We start from the raw sequence: 25359 nt of genomic DNA, 5'->3' as shown, positions 1-25359 counted from the left end.
CATTGTGCGTGGAGTTTGGACTTTCTCCCCCAAGCCAAGTGCCCACCTTGACGGAGCACGAAGCGTCCCATTTAATTCTTCTGACTAAAGTGTGTAGTTCGGCCTGCGTTGAGTGCCCCACAGGCGCTTGCAGTTGCATTGTTACCGTTAGGGGATTGTGGTCGCTCTCGGTGCGAGTGGAAATTTCCATCCTGATTAGTTTATTCGCCAGAGATGGTGATAAGAAGATGTCGCAGAGTCTGGAGTTGAGAGTTTTTCTTGAAAAGTTAGACGCAGATTTACAAGCTCCTTGCGCCACTTTTCCCATGTTAAAAGTGACACTAAAGTAGCACAATAAGCTTGTAGATCTGTTCCTCAGACTGTTGTAACCTATCTGTTGTCACTGCTCTGTGGTAATTATACATTTCTACACAGTCAAGCTGCTGCACACTATCGACTCTCTCCTTTCACAGATAATTTGTTGTTGCTTCAGAATCAAGTTTGTTTGCTCACATAGTGCCATAGACATGATTAAAAGGGGTTGAAGCAGGCTTCACTGTAGCCAAGAGAGTTCACCACTTAAACTCGGGTAAGGTTTTATACGGCACAGTGGAGACAGCAGCGTCCATAACTGTAAACAAACGATGTGAGACAGTAAGAAAGAGAGAGATAAAAGGACATTAAAACGTGGAAGAGACACAGACGATGGGTGGGGGGCTGAAGCCCCGTTTGCCTAATGGGTATTGCGCGCCTGCTGCATGCTACATATTCTCTCATTTGACAGATAACTTGTAGTTGTTTCGGAAACAAGCTTTACGTTCAACCATATACGACCAATTAGAATAGAGGCCTGGGAAGGCCACGTGAGGCAGTAATAAATATTAAGTCACAGGAGGATTAGGAGGGAGCAAATACGAAGAAGCACAAAGCATGTGGCGCACAAAAATAAAGTAAAACAGAGCTGGGAGGGGCATGTGACGCAGTAAAAAAATACTATTATGAACGCACAATTTATAAAAATACAGGCTAAATCACGTGACACAGTTCAAAAATACGACACAGAAATTCATGCACGCACAATTTATTTAAAAAAGGCCTAGGGGGGCCCCGTGACGCAGTTGCAAATATTCCGATCAGCAATATACGATCAATAAGAATAGAGGCCTGGGAAGGCCACGTGAGGCAGCAATAAATATTAAAAGTCACGGGAGGATTAGGAGGGAGCAAATACGATGAAGCACAAAGCATGTGGCGCACAAAAAGAAAGCAAAACAGAGCTGAGAGGGCCACGTGACGCAGTAAAAAAAAACACCATCATGCAGGTACAATTTACAGCGGGGACTGATGTTGTGACGGCTTCTCTTACCTTTGCTTCTGTCGTCTCTTGTCTTTTCTTCAAAGGCTGGGGCTTTGGCTGGGCCTAGGGTGGGCTGGGCGCGGGCGCCGCCGCCACCGTGCCTATGGTGGCCTGGCTGGGCGGCAGCAGCAGTGACACCACATCGAGTGTCACAAGTCCTCCTCTGCTCGAGCAAACAGTTTGTAGAATAATCGACGACGACAGTCTGTCCGTCACCGCAGCAAAGGCAGGCAAAAGAGAGCGTGCTCACGTCAGTGCCCGCATTATATGGGAACCGTGGGGGCTGACCAAACCAAGCCCAGGGCCGTCATTGGTAGCGTTTTCGCGCTCTACAAGAATGACGGCCCTAGGGGACCTCCCATTGGCTAATGTATTGGCTTCCAGTCATAGTAATAGCAAGAAGGCTAGGTGGTGACATCTCGGGAGTGTGGGCGGGCGTGCACCGCGCATGTGTAAGTGTGAGTGTGTGCACCAACAATTAACAACAGAGAGAGACGGGGGCGGGGTTATCATGTGTGCAGAGGCAGGCCCAGAATCGGATCTCCAATGAGTGACCACTTGTAATCATTCTTGTAGAGCGCCCTGTGCTCTGATGTGACACTGAGAGGTGATCGCACCATACTTTGTACTGCTAATCATACTCAGCGCGTACCCACGCAAACACTACGAATACGCTTTGATGTTACGCGTCGCATCAAAGCTTCCGTGTGACGTCCTGTACGGCGCCCTGTACGCGAAAGGTGCCAATGTTTTTAATTGTTTAACTACATATGTTATGTATTTAATGTACATACTAGGGGTAGAAATGATCTGGGATAATTATGAAAATAGTTTTTTAAACTTTTAACAATCGTATATTTCTTTTAAAAGCAATTACACAAATCGCGGTGGAACGTCATGCGTATTCGCATCGTAAGAGGTACCGTAAGCCCACTGTAAGCGTACGCAAAGCCATGTGACTTTAAAAGAAGAGATTTGATTGGTTCATAGCACTTCCTATTTCAACTGTTGAAAGTTCCATCCCATTTTAATCATTCTACTTTGACTTTCTAAGAAGAAGCATCTCTTCTGAGAATCCTGTCAAATAGAAGGAAGATCACCATAATAACAGCAATGGGCTCATCTTCCAGCTATTCTTCAGAGGGAGATTTCATTCCTAAAGAACCTCCAAAGAAGAAGAAAGAAGCTCTAATTTGGAAGTTTTTTACTTTTCCTGAAGGGCAAAAAAGGTTAATGCTCCAAAGGTAACCTGTAAAATTTGCCAAACAATTCTTTCAAGGGGTGATCCATCTAAAAAATACTCTTTTGACACAGCAAATATGGTGCGACACGTGAAGAACTTGCACCCCAACAACTTTGCTCGAGCTGCAACACGGAGGTTGCAGGACAACCCTCCTGCTACTGCACCAAGCACATCAATTGCTGCAGCAGCATTTTCAGCAAGCAGTCCACACCCACAAATTGATGCTGATTTTGGTGAAGTTAAAATTCTATGCATTTATTGCGATAAACTTTCGTGTTATGGGGAACAGTCTATCGACCTGATAAAACGCAGGAAGCAGGAGCATCGCTGTCCTCTACATTAGTTTTTTTTCATTCTTTTGTTCCTGTTGGACACTTTTTGAGTTCCAGTTCCATTTTTTTGGTTTTAAAAAAAAATTGTTGAAATAACACAAAAAAACAGTTCTTTTTAGAACTACCTTCACTGGTCAAAGAAAGAACTATATTTCTATGTTAGTGTATAAAAGTTTCTCAGAATGAATGTGTAGTTCATAAATGAATTAATGAATACATTAATAGTGTGTGGTGAATGTGAAAGTGCAGAACTATAAGGAACTGCTACAGCATAAATCTATAAGCAGTTTACCTATAGTATACTGTAGTACCTTTGAAGCACCTGACTGTAACATATGCACATAAATATATTACAAGCCTATGCTTCAATTTGCACTGCTGGTGAAACTGCCTGGATGAATTTCTATGTGCTATGGGTGGATTTACTACCCCCTTGTGCCTCTTTTAACACAGCCATTGCGTCACTTTTGTGATGCACTGGTGGTGCAAAAGATGTGCCATGGTGTGTAGTATTTACAAGGTGACACATCTGGAAGGTGCATCACATTATAAAGCCCTGCGCCAGAAGGAGGTGATATCACAGTACACAATAACTGGCATATCTCTGGGGATGTACCACTTATTGTACATCTGCTGATTAGTGTTTTAATGTAGTGAGTGGATTCTTTTAGAACAGTGTATAGATCAGCACATAGTGCTGTATGGTCACTACAATACTGAAGCAGAAGTGTGATAGTGTTTACTGGAAGTGTAAGGATACAGATTGGGGAATTGAAGATATAAAAGACAAGTTTCCTGGTGCATAGAACACTACATGCATAGTCTATAGGGGTTTTCTCAGGAACTACTGAACGGATTTACACCATTTAACAAAAAGCACAACCTGTGAACTGAACTCTGCCTCTCTGCCAGATTTGGTGTAATTCCGTTACCGTACGTGTACGGTACGATTACCAAAAAAAAACAATGACAAAGGAATTATATAGAATTATATTTTAATATATTGGAAGAAAAAAATCAAATAATTTGCAATTTAGTTTTATTATTTTACAATAAGAATATGAAATATAATTTTAAAAATAAATATAAATATAAATATTAAAATGTAAAAAATTAGTATAAAAAGAAAGAAATATAATACATTTAAACATTTTTATTTACAAAACCTTTGAAATTCACAGAAAAAACCATAGGTTTCACACATGTTATAGTTGGGAATTAGCATTTTAAAAACCTTGCAAATTCACTGGAAAAAACATAGGTTTCACACACGTTATAGTTAGGAATTAGCATTTAAAAAACCTTGCAAGTTCATTAAAAAAAAACATAGGTTTCACAGATGTTATAGTTAGCTGGGCATTTCACTCATACAAAACCTTTGAAATTCCCCCGTTCTAGTTAGTTCAGCTAACTATAACTCGCGCACCCGAAATGCACTGCTTGATGACGTCACGTATTACATCACTCATGACATGGTCAGTGACATCACTCATGACATCACTGATGACATCTCAAATGACATCACTGATGACATCACTAACGACCACACATGAAGTATATTTGTTCATGTCAATGTGCAATAGTATATAGATATTATGGGAGCACACTAATACTGGCAGCAAAATGAGTATTGGTATATATATATATTGGTAGATCACCACGCTGTAAGCTTTAGTTGCCATATAGTGATACCACAGAATTCAGAGTGTTCATTGTATTCATTGCAATGTACTTTCATGTATTAGGCATTTTATATAATTTTGACATCAACATGAAGTATTTTTTCTGTAAAGAATCAATGTGGACTGGCCCACTATGTTCAGTTTACTTGGTCACTTGTGGCTGTTGGCCTGGTGGCAGGACTCAATTAGTCTTGTTAATAAACCCCTCACACACCAACCTGGTTGGTATCATGCTTCATCATCGGGGTCCAACCAGGCAGCCGAATGCCGCCTGGTTGTGCTTCCACGCCTGACTACAGCGGAGCAGGTGTCATGTAACAGTGTGATGTGTATGAAGGTGAATGATAAAATATACCTCTGGGGATCCTTACCTACTAATTTATTCTTGGCGGCCCAGGGTATTTTAGTTAAAATATTTGAAGCAACTACTGATAGCCAAGATTTTTGCTATGAGTTGACTGTGTGTTGGCGGTCAACACACAGTCAACTCGTAGCAAAAATCTTAGTAGGTAAGGATCCCCCAGAGGTATATTTTATCATTCACCTTCATCCACATCACACTGTTGTACGACACCTGCTCCGCTGTAGTCGGGCGTGGAAGCACAACCAGGCGGTATTCGGCTGCCTGGTTGGACCCCGATGATGAAGCATGACACCAACCAGGTTGGTGTGTGAGGGGTTTATTAACAAGACTAATTGAGTCCTGCCACCAGGCCAACAGCCACAAGTGACCAAGTAAACTGAACATAGTGGACCAGTCCACATTGATTCTTTACATTACATTTGGGGACAGGACGCGCCCTAAAAACCCTCGCCCTCCCTCTTGTTTAGCTTTGTATTTTTTCTGTATCCATTAATTTGTCACACTATATATTGAATGTGAATAATGGCACTCATCAGATTGACATAGGCGGTTATCACAGCCGAACCGAGTCTCTCCTGGCTGCTGGGTCGAGGGAGGCCCATTACATTAAAGAAACAGTATTTCTGCATTCTTCGTGTGTGTTCTTTTTTCCTTAGGGAGCAGGATATATATATACATGTCCCCCTTCCCGAGCCTCTATAAGCCTTGTGGTCCCAAGGCATTTTATTCTTTTAATGAAAGGGGATGTGGCTCATGAGACCCCCTACCTGGACCTCCTTAGCCTCTGGGTACCCCATAGCCTAGGGCCGTACGTGTCAGTTAAAGGGGGGGGGGGGCGGGGGAGGCGCAGGCTCTGTGGACCCAATCCCCAGGACTTGCATATATGTTAAAAGTCACACAATAATGGAAAGATAATAGTAGACCTGTGCTGACCTACCACATGCTAGACTGGTGCCTAACTAGTTCAGTAATAGTAACTGTGTACAATACTTCTCGTAGGGAGGTGTTGCAAAGTCAGAAGAAATCTGAATAATCCTACCGTTCTCATAGATTAAATTCATTGTGATTTATTTTCTTAAATATTATCTTAACATTCATGAATACAGAAAAACAACCTGTATCATTTTTGTATCTGATTAACAGCCATCATTGTGTTTATTTGGTCATAGATATCAAGTTTTAATAAAAGATACCTCAATTCCTCTTCATGTATACACACCCTATGTTATGGCAACGTAAATTATCAGTTCTATAGTCAGTACAGTCGTCTAAACTTCAAATTTTGTCAAATTATTTCCTAAGACATGAGCCGCTGTGTATTTTCCGAACACAGCACAATAGCTTATCTGTGATGGACAGATGACTATTCCACTGGTTGCACCAAGGGCGCAATTTAGATCTATATCATGGTAAAATAATATACACTCTAATTCATAAGACTTCAGTTAGATTCCTTAAGCGTTCTATCTTTAGATTTCCCTGAAATTGCAGCGCTTTCTCTTTCACACACTATGACAACATTTACCTATCACATTAAGCTCACATGTAAAGATATACCACCATAATAAAGTATCGCAAAACAGTTCTCCACTTTTAATATCAATAGCAGTCAGGAGTAAACAAAATGATACGCATGAGACCAGAGAAAGAGAAGACTGAAGCCTGAACCCTTAATAAAATTCACTGCTTAACACAAACTACTGTAACAAGTAGTCCTTAAATGCTGGAACCAAAATTAAATGGCCCACCTAACTATCATAATAGTCGGTCTCGAACCCCGGTAGGCCTCTTAAGCCTCTGGGCCCCGGTGCTACTGCACCTGCTGCACCAATCGAAGCTTCGCGCGCGCGTGTGTATGTATGTGCAGGATGCCCGGTTTTACTTCTCCTTCACGGAGAGACGTGTGTTTGTTTCGCTCCCTAAATGAACCTTCTGAATATGAGATTCATTAGGTTACAGTGTATGCTTGTGTGCACGTGCTGTGCGTCCAAATGGACGTCGCAGGTTTGGTTTCTCTCTGCGGAAGACCCGGCCTTTCACATTTTGAAGTCGACGGAATGCGTACCATTGAGAAGGGTAAACCTGTTCAGCTGTTATTTGCAACAACAGAGCATAATGCAGCTAATACTGTATTAATGTAATTTATTTCTTTGATCACGAATCTACATTTTCACCTTAAAATGAAGCAGTGACAGGGTGACAAGCGTTTTAGGAGGCTGCCTGGCACGGGCAAACGTCCCTCTGCAATGAACTCCTCAGCAGGGCCTGGACAACCCTCGTTGCTGTAGCAGGTGCAGTGGCGCCGAGGCCCATGGGGTGAGTGGCTCTCCCTTATTGTGACTCTTATTTGACTTGGGGGCAGAGTAGCCCGATTTCCTCGGCAGTAGTGTTGCCTATGACACTATTGCTGCCTCATTGCCCCTCTGCTACAAATAAACAAAACAAGAAACGTCAGCCAGTGAATCCTCATGGAAACCCCAAGATGAGGCATCAGGCCCCAGAAGCAAGCAGCGAAGTAATCGTGAACGGGTAACATAGCGCCTGCTGCTAGCCTCGCGGCTTCGAAGCACTGTAAATAACAGGTGAATTGAAGCTCCTTTTATCGATATCCTAACAATGAAAGCTGTGTCTGCCCCACCCACAGAGATGTAGCCGTGAATTGTAGTTCACACACAGATCTTTGCAGCAAGTGCATTCACACACAGTTACCTTTGATTTCCAGTAGTTACCTGGAGTTTACTATGTAAATGTTTTACATTTCGCGCCCCCAACCCCATCAAAAAAAGAATCTTCGTCGCCCTAGATAATTACTCTGAAGTCGTTAGGAAAATATAGGTTGCAAGAAGAGCCAGTAAGATGGGGGCCTCCCACATTGTTTGTGTTTGGGGTCACTCGGCGGATATCAGCCTCTTCAGTACGTAGCGTTTGCTGCCATCCCCATAGGATTCATGTTATCAACCCTGGAAGGATAAAACCCCGAGCCAGAGGAGAGTTGATGCTGTGGTCTGCAGGTTGCGCACACATATCTCTGCAGTAAAAACCATCGACAAGGCCCACTGAGCTATCTCTGGGAGCTGTCATTCTGGTTAACTCACTGTAAAGTGTATGCGATCATTTCTATGATAGGGAAACAGCACGTTGACTCTGGGGAATCGTGTGTGCTGAGATTAATTACGAGTATTATTTTTATCATTATTATTATTATTATTTTGGCACTGAAAACATGGATAATAATGATACTACAATGCAACAGGTCTCGCATTTGTGAAAGTTTGAGCTATTAGCATTTACAGTGCCATTAGCTCAAACTCTCCTAAATGCGAGACCTATTGTATTGCAAATGCTTGTTCTGGTTTTGAGTCATGATATACAGCTTTGCAGACGATATTGCTCAACATGTTACACAGAATGGTGGAGTTTCGTCTGTAGTGAAGGTTTCCTTAATCATTGCACAAGCGGAAACAGTTTTCATTAGCCAGATCCAATAGCAAATTTCGCCTTATTTAAACAGTTTGTTATAAATGATTAGCTCATTTCAATATCATATCAAAGGTTTATTTCTTCCTTACAAATTTTTTTTTTTTTTGGTTCTTGGTGAGTTGCTTTTTTCGCAAATATAAAGTTATGTTAATAATAAACTCCTCTGTGTTACTGACTGAACGCTGTTTATCAAAATATCTTATGTAGAACAAAGCCAATGTTGCCTTGGTAATAATCCCCAGTATGGTCTGTTTTTAAATATTTTCATAGGTTACAGGAGAAGCATGTGAAAGATGAGCAAATAGAGCATTGGAAGAAAATTGTAAAAACTCAAGAGGACTTAAAGGAGGTTCTCAATAAGGTATGTCACTTCATCTTGCAATCTGTAATCTGAGTATTTAAGTATAATACTCATACCAGTTGTTATATCAAGTTATTAAAATGGGCCATTCTTGGATAAACCATAATAAAAATTAAGACATTTGCCATTTCAGTAACAACATAACAATCATTGACCCGACTTTCCAGAATAAAGATCAACCACTACTTGTATTTCGCCACATCGTCATTTGAGACCTCACCAAGAAGTGGTCTGGGTGTTCAGAGTTATACATTTTCTGTTATGTGTGGCCCATTGGCCTCATCTGATAGTTTTAGCCTGTAGAGGTAGGTATGTAGTGAGGCCCCATATGCCTAGCAGTGTCCCTAAGCCAGTCTTGGAGTTTGGGCAGCGGATCTTTCAGCTAGGTCACTACAATCCGCAGGTTGGCCAGCATCAGCACTCAGGCAGTCCAGTACTCGTATTGCATGAGAATTTTGGCAACATTTCCAGTAGTTAGACTCTGGGTTCATTCCTAATGGTAACTAGTATGATATTAAAGATGGTGTTGAGCCCCTTATTGCAGAAGTAGTTGACTCATGGACAGTGTCATACCAAATGGTAAAAGTCAACAGGGGTACACTAGCATCTGCAGCACGGTCAGTATTTGGGTGTGGGGGGAGAGGGGGGGGGGGGTCAGGCTTCTGTAGGATGGCTGGGGTCTGATACATCCGTGTAAAGAACTTGAATTATAGAAGCCTCAGCATTTGTTGCCTAATGTAATGCCAAGTCCAGCTCCCATGTGGCACGAGCCAGGAGTGGTGTGATGGCAACAGCAGAATTAACAAGCATTTACAATGCAATAGGTCTCCCAGTATTAAAGTTTGAGCTATTGGCATTGTATATTACAATGTGTTACATTAATTTGTTATCAAACTCTGAATTGTTGTATAAAGATGATTTGTGTCACGTGACTTCCCTACCATCTCCTGCATGGCCTGCTGCCTGCAATGTCGTAATGCAAGAGGATGTTCCTGAAAGAACTTTACAATCTACTTCAGCAAATGTGACTTTGCCTATTCACTGGATCAACAGGTGTGAATGAAAAACTCCGACTCATAGCTTCACAATAAAGTTAACAGTAACGCCAGGGCTGTAGCAAGCACCCCCACCTGCAGAGACACGCTTTGAAGTGGTGGGCGGCGGGCAGCTGGCTCTCAGTCACTCACGCCTTCTCTATGAAACTGGCTGACAAGTGACCCAGACTTTGTTATTTCTCACGAGACGTCTTATTTCCTTTTTGCACAAATTACACAGAGTGCCGAGGAGTAATGGTATTAAAGAAAACAGGAAGCGGAACATCTGAGCAGCTGCTTACACCAAGAGAGTTCCTCTACAGATGTTCCAAATGTTTTCAACGTAATCCCTTCTAAACAGTTCCCTTGGGAATTGTTTTATGCAGCTCATGCAAAATGTGTACTCTGCCAGCGGCAGAAAACGTGAAAAATACATGCATGGGCGCTGTTAAATGTCATCTCATCTGGGGCCGAGTCTTGAAGGTGTGCGCTAGGGACGGACGCAGCTGGGCGCCTAATTTAAGCCCTTTCACTGTCATGTGTACCTTTAACTCGGAATTTCTCAAAGATTGTGGATAAGCTGCATTGCCCACAGTTCGGAAACAGTGAGCATTATTGCTTCTCTGTTTCCCAGCGTTGCTGCCTGCAGCTTGTGTACTGTGAGAAACTCATAGTTAAATGCATGTACCTTGGAGAACGGAACAGCAGCCCTCGCCGTGCTCTGCTCCATCGCTGCTGTTCATGCTACCTGCCTATCTTGAATACCACTTTTCTTTCAATTGTGTTCACCCCTTGCGTCTCTCTCTGCACCAGTCACACATACAGTAGTGTCGGTGTCACACATACAGTAGTGTCGGCCCCGTCTCTCAGTATACTGTCATAAATTTTTTCAGGCTGTCTCCATAAGCATTGCCTCGCTTACTGTCTCTGTCTATTTTAGCCTCGCTCAGCATTCTCCCTTCTCTGTCCATCCCCCCCGTTGTCTAGCTGCCTCTCTTCTCTCTTTGTGTCTCTTTGTATGTCTGCCCATCTTCCTCTAGCCTTTCCTGCCTCCCGTTCTCTCCACTACACCCTTGTTGTCTCTATGGTCACAGCTGTATGACGTTATGTTTTATATGTCCCTGTCAGCTTGCGTGCCTCACCCTGTCCTTGCCACTGCCCAGGTAAATCAAACCTTCCAAAATAAACGAAACCGTGTGTTTCCTGTCCCCCCTGCAATGGGACATATTCTATGTGTCTCCGTCCGAGCCCTAAGTCCTCCCCCGTTTTTGGGCGCTGCCTCTCCTGTGTGGTAGATTTTCCTGGGTAATTTGTGCTGGCATGGTTTGAATGAGTCTGGGTGAGCGGAAACACAAGCTGCGTTTTCTTTGCAGTGCATAAAATTATGAAACGTACCACATTTATTAACAACAGAGCGGTGTCATGCAGTGCAGCCCTGGTGAAAAGCAAAACATGCTAGAGGGTACTTTAAATCAATCATAGCCCTTTCATTCCTAGTCGGCACAAGTGTGCACATTTGCAATACGCTGGAGAGCAGACCGTTCCAACTTTTGAATGTATATAGCACATTAGTTGCACTTGTTTTCCCCACATTCCAACTCGAGCAAACTCGGTTTTTACACCGTCTGCCCACGTAATTTGCGCCAGGTTTACCAGTGAGAATCATGGCGGCAAAGCCTGCAGGCACGCAGAGTTGGTTTCTTGATCTGGGTACACATGACTTGTTGCACTGAATCAGCAATTGTGCCGGACTAGGAATGACGGCCTCTTCACGGAGTAAAACGATGATAATACGGAAAATGGATGGGCACATTATCTGACTTCTGTTTTAGCGCAGTTCGAGAAAGGCTGCATGGATTACATTACCTAACGTGGAGGTGAAGAACACTGGTTCTGATCCATTCCCAACATATGACCTACCACCAGCAGATATTGGCAGTGGCGTAACGAAACCTGAGGGGGCCCCCCTGCAAAGCACATGGAGGGGGCCCCCCCATGGCATGGCCCACCATTGCCCCCCCCCCCCCCCGGCGTGGCCCACCATGTACCACTTTGCCCTACCACCCAGAAATCTAGCATATTTTGCTTTGAAACCTCCAACATTTAAATGCTAAGTCACGCATAAGAGGCACAGCGCCTGCCTTGCTGTCAAGCTTCAGTAGTGCTGGTAATGCTCACTAGAATATAAGGATGGCAGCGCGCTGCTCCAGACAGCCTTGGAGGCTGGGTAGTTGCTGCTAATTCACTGGTTGCCACATTGAAGAAGATATCCGGAGCGGTGGCACAGCATTCTTTCTGAAGTCAGGAGGCAGTGTCCAATCGGCACATGCTGCAGGACGTCACTTTTGTGGGAAGCCTGCTTGGCTAAGAATGCTGCAAATCATAATAATGAGCCCTTGACCGCCGCGCTCAACCCAACGAGCCCCAGCGGCCACTGGAGCAAACACAGTGCAGCTTAGCTGTTCCTGCTGCTGAGGCGCTTAAGTGAGGGAGTCTAAGCTCGGGCTGGGGTGTCCGACGCACTTTTGCAGAGGGAGTGAATGGTCAGGACCTTAAGGATGTAGGTGGCTGGCCTGTAAAACCAAATTGCCAAGGCTCACATGCAAGTGTCATTTAGACAGTGTGTGCCAGAGTTTTTAAATGATAATCTGCAAAAAAATCTATTTTTTTAAGTGCGTAGGCTAACACGAGATAATAAGTGCCTGGCAGTCGGTGTAATTCTGCGCCGGCCACTGAGGCTTTTGTCAGGGGGTCAGGCTGGGACTTTTAAGTGTGTGCTTCAGCTGTCTGTCAGGTTGTCTTGGCCAAATTCAGTGCTGGGTACGTGCCGTCTGCAGCCTTTAAGTTGCATCATGGACGATCGGGAGCTCACACTGAGCGCATTGCTGCCCTTTCACTTCAAGGTAAACTCATGTCCACCTATTTATTTTGCATTGTAGTTCTACTAGTGGGAGACACCATTTAAAAATGGAAATATCAGTAGTTTACGAATTGCAACCTAACATTACCTTTTAACAAAAAAAGTGCAAAATATCGAATTGTGAAAGATCTAACACAGATCGATCTTGTCACTGGAAATGGCCACAAAACCTCCGTAGTTTGCCAGCCAGCCCTCTTTTTCTCATTCCCTACACCCAATGCTATCGGGGGTTACAACTTGTGATTTACAAGGATCCAAGCTTTCCCACCACACCCACAGTCTTTACTTCCCACTCCACAAAATGGATGTTCTGCAGTGATCTCGAGTCGGGGTTCTGGTAAATCAGAAGGATGACAGCACTCTCATTATTCCTATAACTCTGCTCTCCCCTTCTTAGACTACGATCTTTCTTTTATGTCTGGTGCTTAGTTTCTCGTTGGGTGTAATTTCTTATTAATTGCATGATTTCGCTCACAAGAAAATGTCACTCATAGTCATTCAAATGTCACTCGTAATTATACTGAAAATATGAAAATGTCACACATCGCAATTTGAAACCTTGGCAGCTAGGTTATCTATTTACTGATCCAAGATGTGGCGTGCTGTAAATTAAAAGGAACCAAAATCAACTGCGCAGGGCTTTTCTGCAAGCGGAGACTAGTGACCCCTTGCCCTCTTACCTTAACAGTCCGACGACGGTCACGGGCCTCCTCGCCTCCTCCCCACCCCGGCCCGAACCGAACCACCCCCTGGCTGCTGCAGTGCTGCGTATTCGGAGTCAACTTTACTCAGACCGTGTGTGAACTGAAGCAGAGGAGACTCACTCACCTGAGGGCCTGGGCTGGGGGCCTGCTGCTGGACTTGGCCTGAGGAGGCTGCAGCTCAGACTCTAGGGCGGGGCGAGGCGAGCGCTGGTGATGGGCAGAAGGCGGGCACCGCCACCGGGCAGAACTTGAAGGCAGGCAGGGGCTGGGGGAGGGGGGGGGGGGCAGTGCAAGGCTAGCCAGGAAGGGGCCGGGCAATTTAAATTATGGAAAAAGGCCCCGCCGGGCGGTGACGGACTTTGGACGGACAGTCCTAAGTGTGGGTGGGCCTGGCTCTGTCTTCTCTTGACTATGGCTATGCGGGCCCCTGATACCACACATTTGCGTGTGAGCTCATTGCGCCGCCAGCGATTGCGCATGTGTTGTACCCCTGTGCAGACAAATGTAATGAGGGCACGCGCATACGCGGCGGAAAGTGAAAGTCCGGACACAGGACTCTTGGGGAGTAAACAAGTGTGTGCGCGCCCGCGCGCATCCACCCTGTCTGCCGCCATTTTCATCGACGGACAATAATAACTGCTCAGGCCAGGGCGGCCCCGGCACAATTTATAATTGCATCAGAGCGCCGGCTGGGGCACGCTGCAGAGCACAGTTCTCCAGAGAATCGCGACGACGAGAGACAGTTGTCACCAGTCGGGTGCCCCGCAGTCAGTGTCAGTCAGTCACAGTGTGCACTATTAAGAAAGCCACTAGGCTCAGTAGTCTATACTTAATATATGATCTCCATGCATGAATTTAACCCTTTGTATCCATGCCTTTGTATGTAAAAATTGTACACGTCAGGAAGAACCAGCATGGTATAAGCACTGTAGGCAGATAGATACACCAAATAAAACGCTATTTTTCCCTACTCTTGTCTTTTGGAGGGGCAGGGAATTGTATGAGGAAAAGTTTAGCGGGTGGGGGAGTTATCGGCTGCTCCTTTAACAGTGTGCAGGTGTTGATATGTTATGTTTATATAACTTTTTTATAACGCATAACTAAACATCCACGGGGCTACCTAATACTCATATGGGATTGGGATAATGCACGTCACACCCGGGCCCCTGCCCCATCCATGACGAGGCCCGCCTACTATTTTGTATAATTTCAGGGGCCCGGCCGGGCCGTACCTGTCCTGACCCATTCCTGCCTGCATGCATGATGCATCAAGAGGCCAGCCGCCAGAGTGAGACTGGCGTCAGTTTAAATTACTGTCACCATCACAGGCCCGGCCGGGGCCCGCCCCGCAATTTGACCGCACCAACACAGTCCTCGAGCCGCAGGGCCCCGTCGTCCGGGGCCCAGAGTCTGACTCTGACAACAACATAGGTGCCTCAGGCTCACGGCTGACGGGCCCCGGCCGGGGCCTCCCACCACCACCATTTCGAATTTCACAATTCAACTGACTTGACTCTCGGGGCCCCGGCCGGGGGCCCCCGCACCATTTCGAAGACTTGCAGGGGCCCCAGCCGGGGGCCCCCTGCCCGCACCATTACGAAGACTCACGCAGGGGCCCCAGCCGGGGCCCCGCACTATTTCGAAGACTCCCAGGGGCCCCGGCTGGCCACTTCAAAGACTCACAGGGGCCCCGACCGGCCACTTCAAAGACTCACAGGGGCCCCGGGCGGGACCCCCGTGCCGCACCATTTCAAATGCTCGCTGGGGCCCCGGCCGGGGCCCGCGCTGCGCACCATTTGTCAGAGCCTACTAGTCTGTGAGGCAGTGCGGCACATGTGTTAAGTCAGGGGGCCGGCGGGGCGTAACAAACGCCCCCGCAACGCGGGGGCGTTTGTTACGCCCCTGGATATTGGCCGCCCAGCCAGCACTTCATCTCAGCGAACCTGCTCCTGTACTCCCCAGCTGGTCGTGTGCGCGTGAGGAAAACTACCGTGGGGCGGGACTTCCGTTTCCTGCTGGAAGCCGCGCCCACGGAGTGCCTGCCCAGGAGAGGAGCGGTGGCGGCTGAAGTCCGGAGTGGCGGTAAGTGGGGGCGGGGGGGCGCTCGGTGCACTTGTGGGTGTGTGTGTGCACGCGTGTGTGTATGCGACAGCGGGGGTAGGTTCTCTGTATGTGTGGGTGCGTGCGTGCATGGGCGCTTGTGTGTGTGTGTGTGTGTCTGTGTATGCGTCTGTGTATGCGCATGCGTGTTTGGTGAAAGAGCTTCCCGGGAGACAGCAGCTGAGCGCGTTCGCGAGCGCGTGCCCCGCTCAAATAGCCTCCTTGAAGAGGCAATGCGCGCGGCCAGCCCTGTCTCCTGGGAAGCATAGTCACTGACAAAAGATCTCCTGGCGGACACAGCGCTGACGCGCTGTTAAACGCCAGGAGACCTAAAAAGTGTATAGAGTCTGGATACCCATCTACAGTTTCTAGTTCTCTGGCTCATGCTAATTGGAGACATGAATTTTTGAGGTTCTCCAGGAAATTTGCAAACGGAGGATTGCAAAATGTGTCTTAGTCGGTGGTAAACTAATATTTCATTTGGTAATATAGTTTGCCCGAGCTAATTTGCTCCAAGGCCAGAAATTTCCCATCCAGAACAAGGTGTCCTATTTGAGTGTAGGCATAGCCCCAAAGACCTTCCTATCCAGCCTTTTTCCCCCATCAAAGGAAGTGTAGGATTATCTAGGTGTGGCAGAGCAAGGGAACACTGCTCACTGAGCTCGGCTTTCCAACATGTCTCCTGCGCCATGCATTCTATTGTGAAAAGCAGAGTATTGGGTAAATAATCTCCCCCTTTAAGAAGAGACAGTAATAGTTGGTAAAAATTATACTATTGCACATGGAAACAGAAAACTATATCTGATAGAGACTTCTTGCTTCAATTTCTTACCTTTGAATTTCCCAGGCATCATACTGAATCTGGATTCTTTGGCGTGAGCAGTACCCCTGCGTACCGTGGAGTGACTCCGTCTGGCTCCGCGTGGCATCATTGGCTCGTTGTGACATAGTCGCCCCCTATAAAGGGGCCACCCAGGTGCGCGGCGTCAGTTCTTTTCTTTCCATGCCAGTTAGCGTTGATCCGGCGAAGAGCTACCCCTCTCTCTCTTTTTAACAGACTTTTTTCATCATTTTGCCAAGAGATTTTTTTTCTTGTGTTTTGAGGGATGACCTCTAGACTGGTAAGTTTCAAGCTGTGTGATACCTACCATTGCACCATATTGGTAACCAACCCCCATCTTGTTTGCTTGTGGTGTCTCGAGCACGACCACAACTCCGATGTCGTGCTCTGACTGATGGCCCATAGCGGTGAAGCCCTTGCGGGAACGGTCATTGAAGTTCCATGTGTCCTGGCAGTCGACACAGTCCAGCATGACTCCTCGAAGGTCCCAGTTCCAATCGAGGAAGAGCACGTTGCGGGACCGCTTCAGGAGCCCCAAGTCCTCTTCTTTGCTCTCGAGGTCCTGTGGACACTAAGGGAAGAGGCATAAGAAAAATATGCCTAATCTGGTTTCCATTGACAAAACTGCTGAGGAGCCTCGATGCTCCAGGCACGGTTCTGTGGAATCGTTTCTAGGTCCTACCCAGTGCCTCAACTATTTCTGAACAGTCTTGGCAACCCCCGCTTAGATAAAAAAGTTTTATAGGCCATGCACTGCGTATTTGAGCAGGCCGACCTCTCTGGTACGCCTTTGGGCCCTGCGGGGTCTCACCAGGCCCAACCGGACTCCACGCCAACAGGTCTGACCTTAGTGCCAGTGAGATCTCATGGATCCAATTCTGGATCAGAGTTTGCGCTGGTCGTGCCAATGCGACATTCCCCAGTGCCAGCCCCGAAGTCGATGCTCCTGGTGCTGCAAGAGCCACTTGTGGCCACAGCCCCTTTCTGATACCTGATGACTGTGGGTCAGATCGATGTTGGTTGACGTCTACTCCGGAGCAAACAGAGCCCAGAGGTTCTACGTATTTGCTTGTTTATTTTGAAGAGGTTTCGGGCATGTTAGAAAAATTAAAGGGGTCTCTAGACCCTTTGGAACATCAGTTGGATGCCCCTTGTGAACAATTGAACTGGTATGAGAAGCTTTTGAGAGGCCGGTGAACTGGACACATCTCCAGATTTTGGTATGCTGTCTCTGCCTAGTGTGGCTATGGAGGAGGGAGCATCTTATGCTATGGTGGGGAGTAGAGCAGTGGAGGTCCTGGACCTGGAGTTGCCCCCAGTGCAAGTCAAGACTAATCTCTTGACTGAAGTGCTTTAGACTGGGGCGTCCTCATTTGAACCCCTTTTGCCCTTTATTGAAACACTGATAGATGTCCTTCTTGGCACGTGGTCCAAGCTAAGCATGGGCGGATTTTGCGAATCTGGCGTACCCGAACTTGCGTATTTACGGATTCGCAATCCGCGAACTCTCGCGAATTTGCGGATTTTTGTGTATTTTTGTGTTCGCAAGGGTTTCTGCCAGTTCGCGAGGTTTGTTTACCAGTTCGCAATTGCGAACTTACTTTTCGGCTCGCAACGGCCGCGACTATGTTGTTTCTACGTCTGGTTCATCATCACAGGTTCACAGCACCCTCTGTTTCACCACTGCCACCCTCTGGTACACCCATGCCACCCTCTGGTACATCCTCACTGCCACCCTCTGGTTGGTTTATCACTGTAGATTATGGGGGTGAAAAAAAGCAAGCACACCTGCCCTGCTTCAACTGCCATGAATTAATTTGGGGTTGATTAATGTGTCACTGATTTTTAAACTTCCAGTCTGGCTGGCACCTGCTTCCTTCCTTATCTGTAATTTGCTTTCTGTTGCAGTGCAATTTTTTTTCACAGAACCTTTATGGCCTACTTGTAGCTATTCTATGAGCCTGCTGTGAGGGTCAGAGCAGGGTCATAGAATAGTTGCAAATAGGCAACTGAACTCTGTAGGGGCCCCTCAGGAAGCACTAGAGTGAATGGTTACTAATGTTAAGATTGAACTTTTGCACCTGCTGATTGCTTTCAGTTTTTCTGCAATTTCGGGCGATTTGCGGGGCGCGAATCCGTGCGAGATCGATTTCGGAAGCCGCGAATTCGTGTGAATACACGATTTGTTTTTTGCTGCGTGTTTGTTCGTGTGATTTTTTGCATGTTCGCAAGCCGCTTGTAGCGCAACGTTTGCGAAGTTACCCTAGCGGTCGTACATGGGCGCGGCCATCTTGTTTGCGTGACGTAATTCCGTTTCCGGGCGCTATGTGTAATCTCGCAAAGTGTGCGGCTCGCTCGTACATTTTCGCGTGTGATCGCGAGGAAAATCTCGTGCGAACTTACCCACGCGGTCGTGAACGGGCGCGGCCATCTTGTTTCTCATTCATTGCTATGGTTCTGGGCATGCTCTCTGTATCCTTTCTTAATCTCTGCCAGCCTTTGCTTGTTTGAAGTTTTTTTTGATCTATTTTACTTATTATCTATCCCTCTATTTTTCTAGCTCTATATTTTTGTGTTTTCTGCTACTTTTTGTTAATTTTAAACTACTTTTTTAAACGCTTTTCTTTTCTTCTTCACTGTTCTATTTCTTCTTTCTTATTGTGCTTCCTTTCTGCCCAGACCATGGCAAAGGGAGCCGGAAAGAAGCCCGCAAAGGGGAAGGGTCCCGCACCCCGTGCCCGGCTCCCGTGCGGGCGTTTGAGGGGGGAGACAGTTGTAGCTCGGGAGATTTTTGGTGTGGAGGAGGTGGCCGCACTAGTCTTTCACGTCCAGCGCCGCCGCCCCAAGACCATCATGGGAGGCGGCAGGATCGCTACCGGCTACGGGATCCGGGAGCGCCGGAAGCGGTGGGAGAAGGTGTGCCGGGCCATGTTTGAACACTCTGGGATCCGGCGCACCTATAACCAGGCCACCCACCGCTGGACGGATCTCATGGACCGGGAACGCGACTTGCTGGACGTGCTCGGCGTAGAGATCCCCGGGCTCGGTGAGTAGTAGTAGCTATTTCTATCTATTTCATCACTACTCTGTTTTATCCCGCTCTGTGTGTTATTATATTGCAAATTTTTGTTTTTTACCAAGAGCAATAATGCTGCCGATTACATTGTAGGTAAATTATATTTCAAAATCTTCTATGCATTTCAGGTGCACTGCTCTCCTTCTCAGTAGCCTTGCTACTATGCTTATTTGTTTTCTATTTTGTGTTCATTTCATTGGCCTGAGAAATTATAGTAGTGTAAAGAACTGCGTAATGCTAGACACTAAGGGTCAGATTTTCAATTACCGGCGCATCCCTGCAAAGTAGCAGGGATGTGCCAGTAATTGTGCGCCATGCCACCACCACCCATGGTGCGCCGTATTTACAGTGTGGCGCACCATGGGCCCAAAACGTCACAGAAGCCTTACGCATCTGTGCCGTAAAGGCGGCTCATTGCTGGAGTTGCGTGCCAACGATGGCGCAGCTCCAGCAATGCTCTGGGGTGCCCTATCTCCCCAATGCTGCATCAAGCCGTACGTCGGCTTCAAGCAGGCGCAGGGTTTGAGTCACGCATCATTGTCTTAAAAGTGACTGATTGACATCTTGTAGATTTCCCTCAGCCACTTTTAGGATTCGTTCCTGCGCAGGAACGCCCTCTCTTGCGCCGGAACGCCCCCTGATGGCGCAGGGCTTTACAACGTGATGCATCTCCCATATGCGTCACTTTGTCACTATACGCCGCACCATGGCGCCTCTTTTGTTCTGCCGCTGCGTCACAAAAGTCACGCAACAATGGAGCAAAAGAGCCGCAAGGCACTTCTAAATCAGCCCCTACAGACTCAAGTCCAGTCCTTCCTTTAGACACATGGCTATAAGAAGAAATAGTGGTGGTGGTCGGTGGATTGATAGTTTGAGTATTCACTGATCTGCAAGCACGACGGACTTTGTCTGTCACTTTGCGTGCTGCGAACTGCTGCCTGCCAGGCCTAGGCAAACCTTTTTAGTAGTTTGTTTACTGAGTTACATAGGAACTTTCCAAGTCAACGGTCCGCAAATCAAGCAATGCTAATAACGTAGTAGACCACATGAGATCGGTCAATATATCCCGTGGAATAGTTGTCTATTTGCTATTTCGCCAAAATATTTTGTTATTGTTCTTTTGAAATGTTTGATTTGGTTGACAAATATCATCCATGTTTTCTGGTCTTTCTTTCTTTCATGTTGTACATCAGCTCCCCCCAGGGGCAAGAGGACACAGGAGGAGGAGGAGGGTGCTGTTCAGGATGCAGGCCAGGATCGGGCAGGCGAGGGCTCCTTTGCTGGCCCCAGTAAGTTTTAATTTTAATATAGAGTACCTATTTTTTCCTAGCGTTCCTCATTCGATTTTTTCTAAATCGTGTTTGATCTTCTTGTAGACTGGATCTAAATTCTTATCCTGCCTCGACTATGACTCCCTGTGGTATTACTAGATTATTCTTATTAGTCTGTCTGTGTAGCTAACTAAGATTGCACATTTGGCAATTCCATTGGACTCCCATTCTAGTCAGCAATAGCTCTATGCACTGAGTGCAGTCCTCTGGGATTGTCCATAATGTCTTTTCAAGTCTTCTAAATGTTTATGCTTTGACAATTGCCAACAATAAAAAGGTGAATGACCACCAAGAAATAATAAGATACTACTTTACTTTGGGTTTGGATAGTAGGACATTCCATTCTACTACTGTTGCAGGGACAAATCTGCACAAACAGAACTATGGACACTAAATAATGCATTGCTTAGCTTATCAATTATAATAGGTGCTGTTAGACTTTCCACATACCTCAGTGATAACAGACTTTGTAGTTGAACCCACTGTTCCCAATAAGCTGCGCGGGTGAGCGCGCGCGCAGAGCAGTCACCCTCAGCGCGCAGTGCGCTGTATTCAGCGCGCACTTCCTGACACCGCTGCTTTCTATATGCGGGAGGAATTTTGTATTGGTATTCGTGCTTATTGCAACTCACATCAACAACTGTGCACTGAAAGAATCGCATTGCGCTTGGAAGGAAACCTTACAGCTGGAAGACCACACACTTTAGTGACTTATTTCCTCAGTTAAGACTTACGGAAACATTCTCTAATAATATGGTCTTCAAACTTTCGATTGCAGCTCACACGGAGAGAAAAAGTAAAAACCATTCTTACATACAGTAAGAAAACGTTCGGCATCTCCAACTCTAACAAAAACATATGGCTGTATAACATAACAAAATAAGAATCGAAAGATGCACAGGCAGACGCATCCTTCGCAATAAAGCATTCTCAGGAGATCCTGGGTAATTTACTGCTTTAAAAATCTGCATCGACGAAATCCGGAACCAATCGCATTCAGCCTGCCTTTTCCTAACACACACGGATTCCCTGCTCTCGAAACAGACAGAGGACAAGGGGCGCAATACAGACCCCCACATCCCCCGTGTTGTGGGGGCAGGGGGGGAACGCTCCAGCGGGCCCCTCACTTCATCAAGGGGAATTAAGGCGCTTAAATAATTAAGGTGTGCACTGCACACGCACGCCTGGGCCCCGAGGGTCAGAAGAGAGGCTCATCGGAGCCTCTCTCTCTCATTATATTTAAATAGCGCAGTGTGCACGAGCTGCCCCGGCCGGGCATCTGCCCTGCTCTGACCTCTGAGCCTCATCATTCAGGAGATAGGTGACAGAGATTAAGATTGAGAGGAGCGAGGTGAGCTCGGTGATGAGTGAACAAGTAGAATGAAAGGAGAAAGGAGTGATGACGATAGAGGAAAGAAAGAAGGGGAAAGGCAAGTGCAACGCTGCAATAGCTTTGGAAGAACGTTTATTGAAAACACTGCAAGACACTTATGTAAAAAAGAAAGTGGCAAAATATTTGGGGAGACAGGTCTATCAAGCTTGCAGCAATAACTTAGACACTGTCCACAATGTCCACAGAAGTAGCAGTTTGAGTATGCCCCCCCCCAGTAGATATTTCTGCACTAATATTTTAATCGTAACCCTGTTCCTGTTCAGTGTAAGGGCAACTGTCAGTCAACAGCAATTGGCTTTAAGTCAAAAAATGATCAAATCGGACTCAGAGTAAGCCTAGAGTAACTGTCAGACTAGGGAGTGAAGTAAAATATAACCCTGCAACAAAAAAAAGGTATGATTAACGAGTACATGCTGTAAGAAGCTGGAGTAATTGGATAAACAGGGAAATAAAAAAGTTGAACAAAACGGATTTTGGGGGCCTGGTTAGTCGGTGGGAAGAGCAGGACTGTAGCAACATTGAGTGATAAAGATGAGATGAAGCGTGCCATGGAAAACAAAATTGCTAAACATTAACTTTATGCTGTTGATGGAAAGATTCTTGGACTAACGAAAAGGGTGCTTGGTGACTGAGGCTGTGAATATTTTGCAGTGTGATTCTACTCAGGATTCACATGCTATGCATCGTTTCACCAGCTGGTGGGTGGGTGAGGAAAAAGCATGCAAAAAAAGTATCATTTAGCATTGGCCATAGGTGCAGACTGTATATTTAATAAAAAAGTTTCTCATAAGGCCAGGGTTCCCTACTGAGTGCCCATTAGCTTCAGCTTACATTTCCCACCATACTATTCAGAAGCACTGACCAAATCACGAACAGAAATAATTTTCCACTATCAGTCCCAGAAAGAGTTTATAGCAACCCTTGAAAGAAGAAAACAGAACATGGCCAAAAAAGTGCAAAGGATCTAAAAAACACTGAAAACTGACATAAGACAATTTTTTACAACCTGCTGCTAGAAAACAGGGTTATGTTTAGTGTCTGTCTTTTCAGGATGTTTCATTTTCTGTCTCCTACTGTGTAAATGATGTTACCTAAGTTAGGTTTGCGTGATGTCAGCAATCAGTGCCTCCCTCATGATCATGACAATATTATTTGTTACAACTGCACTCTTTTTAAACCAAACTGTAGTGCAGATAGTTCATAATGGCACAATATATGAAGACTACAGTCCAAAGATTTCGATTTTCAGTAGTGACAAGAAAGGTTTACACATCTCTATCTCCACCTACCTCTCCCACTCTGTCCTTCCCTCTCCCTTTCCCTCCCCCTCCCTCTACCTCCCTCTCCCTCTAGTTCCCTCTCCCTCCCTCTCCCTCTGTCTCTACCTACCTCTCCCACTCTGTCCCTACCTCTCCCTCTCTGTCCCTCCCTCTCCCTCTAGTTCCCTCTCCCTCCCTCTCTATCTCCACCTACCTCTCCCACTCTGTCCTTCCCTCTCCCTTTCCCTCCCTCTCCCTCCCTCTCCCTCTACCTCCCTCTCCCTCTAGTTCCCTCTCCCTCTCTCTCCCTCCATCTCTACCTACCTCTCCCACTCTGTCCCTACCTGTCCCTCCCTCTCCCTCTACCTCTCTGTCCCTCCCTCTCCCTCTACCTCTCTGTCCCTCCCTCTCCCTTTCCCTCCCCCTCCCTCTCTGTTCCTCCCTCTACCTCTCTGTCCCTCCCTCTCCCTCCCCCTCCCCCTCCCTTTAAATCCCTCCCTCTACCTCTTTGTCCCTCCCTCTCCCTCCTCTCCCTCCTCTCCCTCCCTCTCGGTCTACCTTCCCCTACCTTTCCCTCTCTGTCCCTCATCTAGCTCCATCTTCCTCTAGCTCCCTCTCCCTCTAGCTCCCTCTCCCTCCACCTCCCTCTCCCTCTACCTCCCTTTCCCTCCCTCGACCTCCCTCTACCTCGCTGTCCCTCCCTCTCCATCTACATCTGTCCCTCCCTCTCCCTCTCTGTCCCTCCCTCTCCCTCTCTATCCCTCCCTCCCCGTCCCTCTGTCCCTTCCTCTCTCTCTACCTCTCTCTACCTCGCTGTCCCTCCCTCTCCATCTACCTCGGTCCCTCCCTCTACCTCTCTGTCCCTCCCTCTCTGTCCCTCTGTCCCTCCCTCTCCCTCTCTACCTCCCACTACCTCTACCTCTACCTCCCTTCTCTCCCTCTGCCCCCTCTACCTCGCTCTCTACCTCCCTCTCTCTCTTCCTCCCTCTCTCTCTACCTCCCTTACCTCCCTCTCCCACCCTCTACCCCCTTTTCCCTCCCTCTACTTCCATCCCTCCCTCTACCTTCCTCTCTCTCTCTACCTCTCTGTCTCTGTCCCTATCTGTCTCTGTCTCTGTCCCTATATGTCTCTTTCCCTTTCTGTCTCTGTCTCTTTTCCTATCTGTCGGTATCTCTCCCTATCTGTCTCGGTCTCTAGGTGCAATTGTCCAAATTCTGAATGTGCTTACATCCAGGCGCGCAACGCCCATTGGGCTGAAAGGGCTTAAGCCCCAACCTCCCCCCCCCCCACTTACCCATTCGTTTGTGGCAGCCCGGGCCTGAGTACTTCACCAGGGCTTACATTTGTTTGTTAATGAGGCTTTGATGTTTTTTTCACTCCTTCTTACAGCACATGCATCTCCACTTTGCCTAGAAACGAAAAGGCAAGGTCCGTGTGCCGCCAATGAAGGCATGCCGAGCCGCTGGTGGCCCCCGGGCTGTACTATGAGTACCACCGATGTAATTAGTTTACCCAACTTTAAAATACTTTTTAAGTGCTTTGAACTTGTATTTGCTCTAAAAATTACGGCAAACCTAACCACACAACATAGTATAGTTTAACGTGGCACTGTATGTGTGGAAATGCACCATCTTTTCAGATTTTTAAGCAAAAGTTTGGACGGATATTTGGCGCTGCACAGACGCACGGTCTGGTTCCTGGCGCACATAGCCATGGCTGCAGCGCACAGAGACCCTACGATGCCGCACACAGAGGAAAAAAATTAGAGGGAACATTGGTTGAACCCCCAATCTCCTTACTGACTAGATAGTGTGGCAGAGTCATTTAGCTCCCAAAGTCACCGATGATTGATCCCCAATGATGATTAGATTATCCAACGCAGGACAAGAGTACGGAGTCAGA

General features: G+C 46.7%; 1 protein-coding gene across 3 annotated transcripts in view; it reads left to right on the top strand.

The window, feature by feature from the left end:
* Nucleotides 1-25359, top strand: part of KDM1A (lysine demethylase 1A) — a 1206177-nt gene that overhangs the window by 477271 nt on the left and 703547 nt on the right. For all 3 annotated transcript variants that reach the window (XM_078682705.1, XM_078682704.1, XM_078682706.1), the window contains exon 10: nucleotides 8708-8798. In XM_078682705.1, the coding sequence (XP_078538831.1) occupies nucleotides 8708-8798 (91 nt within the window). The remainder of the gene's footprint in view (nucleotides 1-8707; nucleotides 8799-25359) is intronic.

This window comes from Lissotriton helveticus, chromosome 3_1 (assembly GCF_964261635.1).
Source record: "Lissotriton helveticus chromosome 3_1, aLisHel1.1, whole genome shotgun sequence".
Classification (NCBI taxonomy): domain Eukaryota; kingdom Metazoa; phylum Chordata; class Amphibia; order Caudata; family Salamandridae; genus Lissotriton; species Lissotriton helveticus.
Note: the sequence above shows the minus strand (reverse complement) of the source record. Positions and strands in the feature narration are given on the sequence as shown.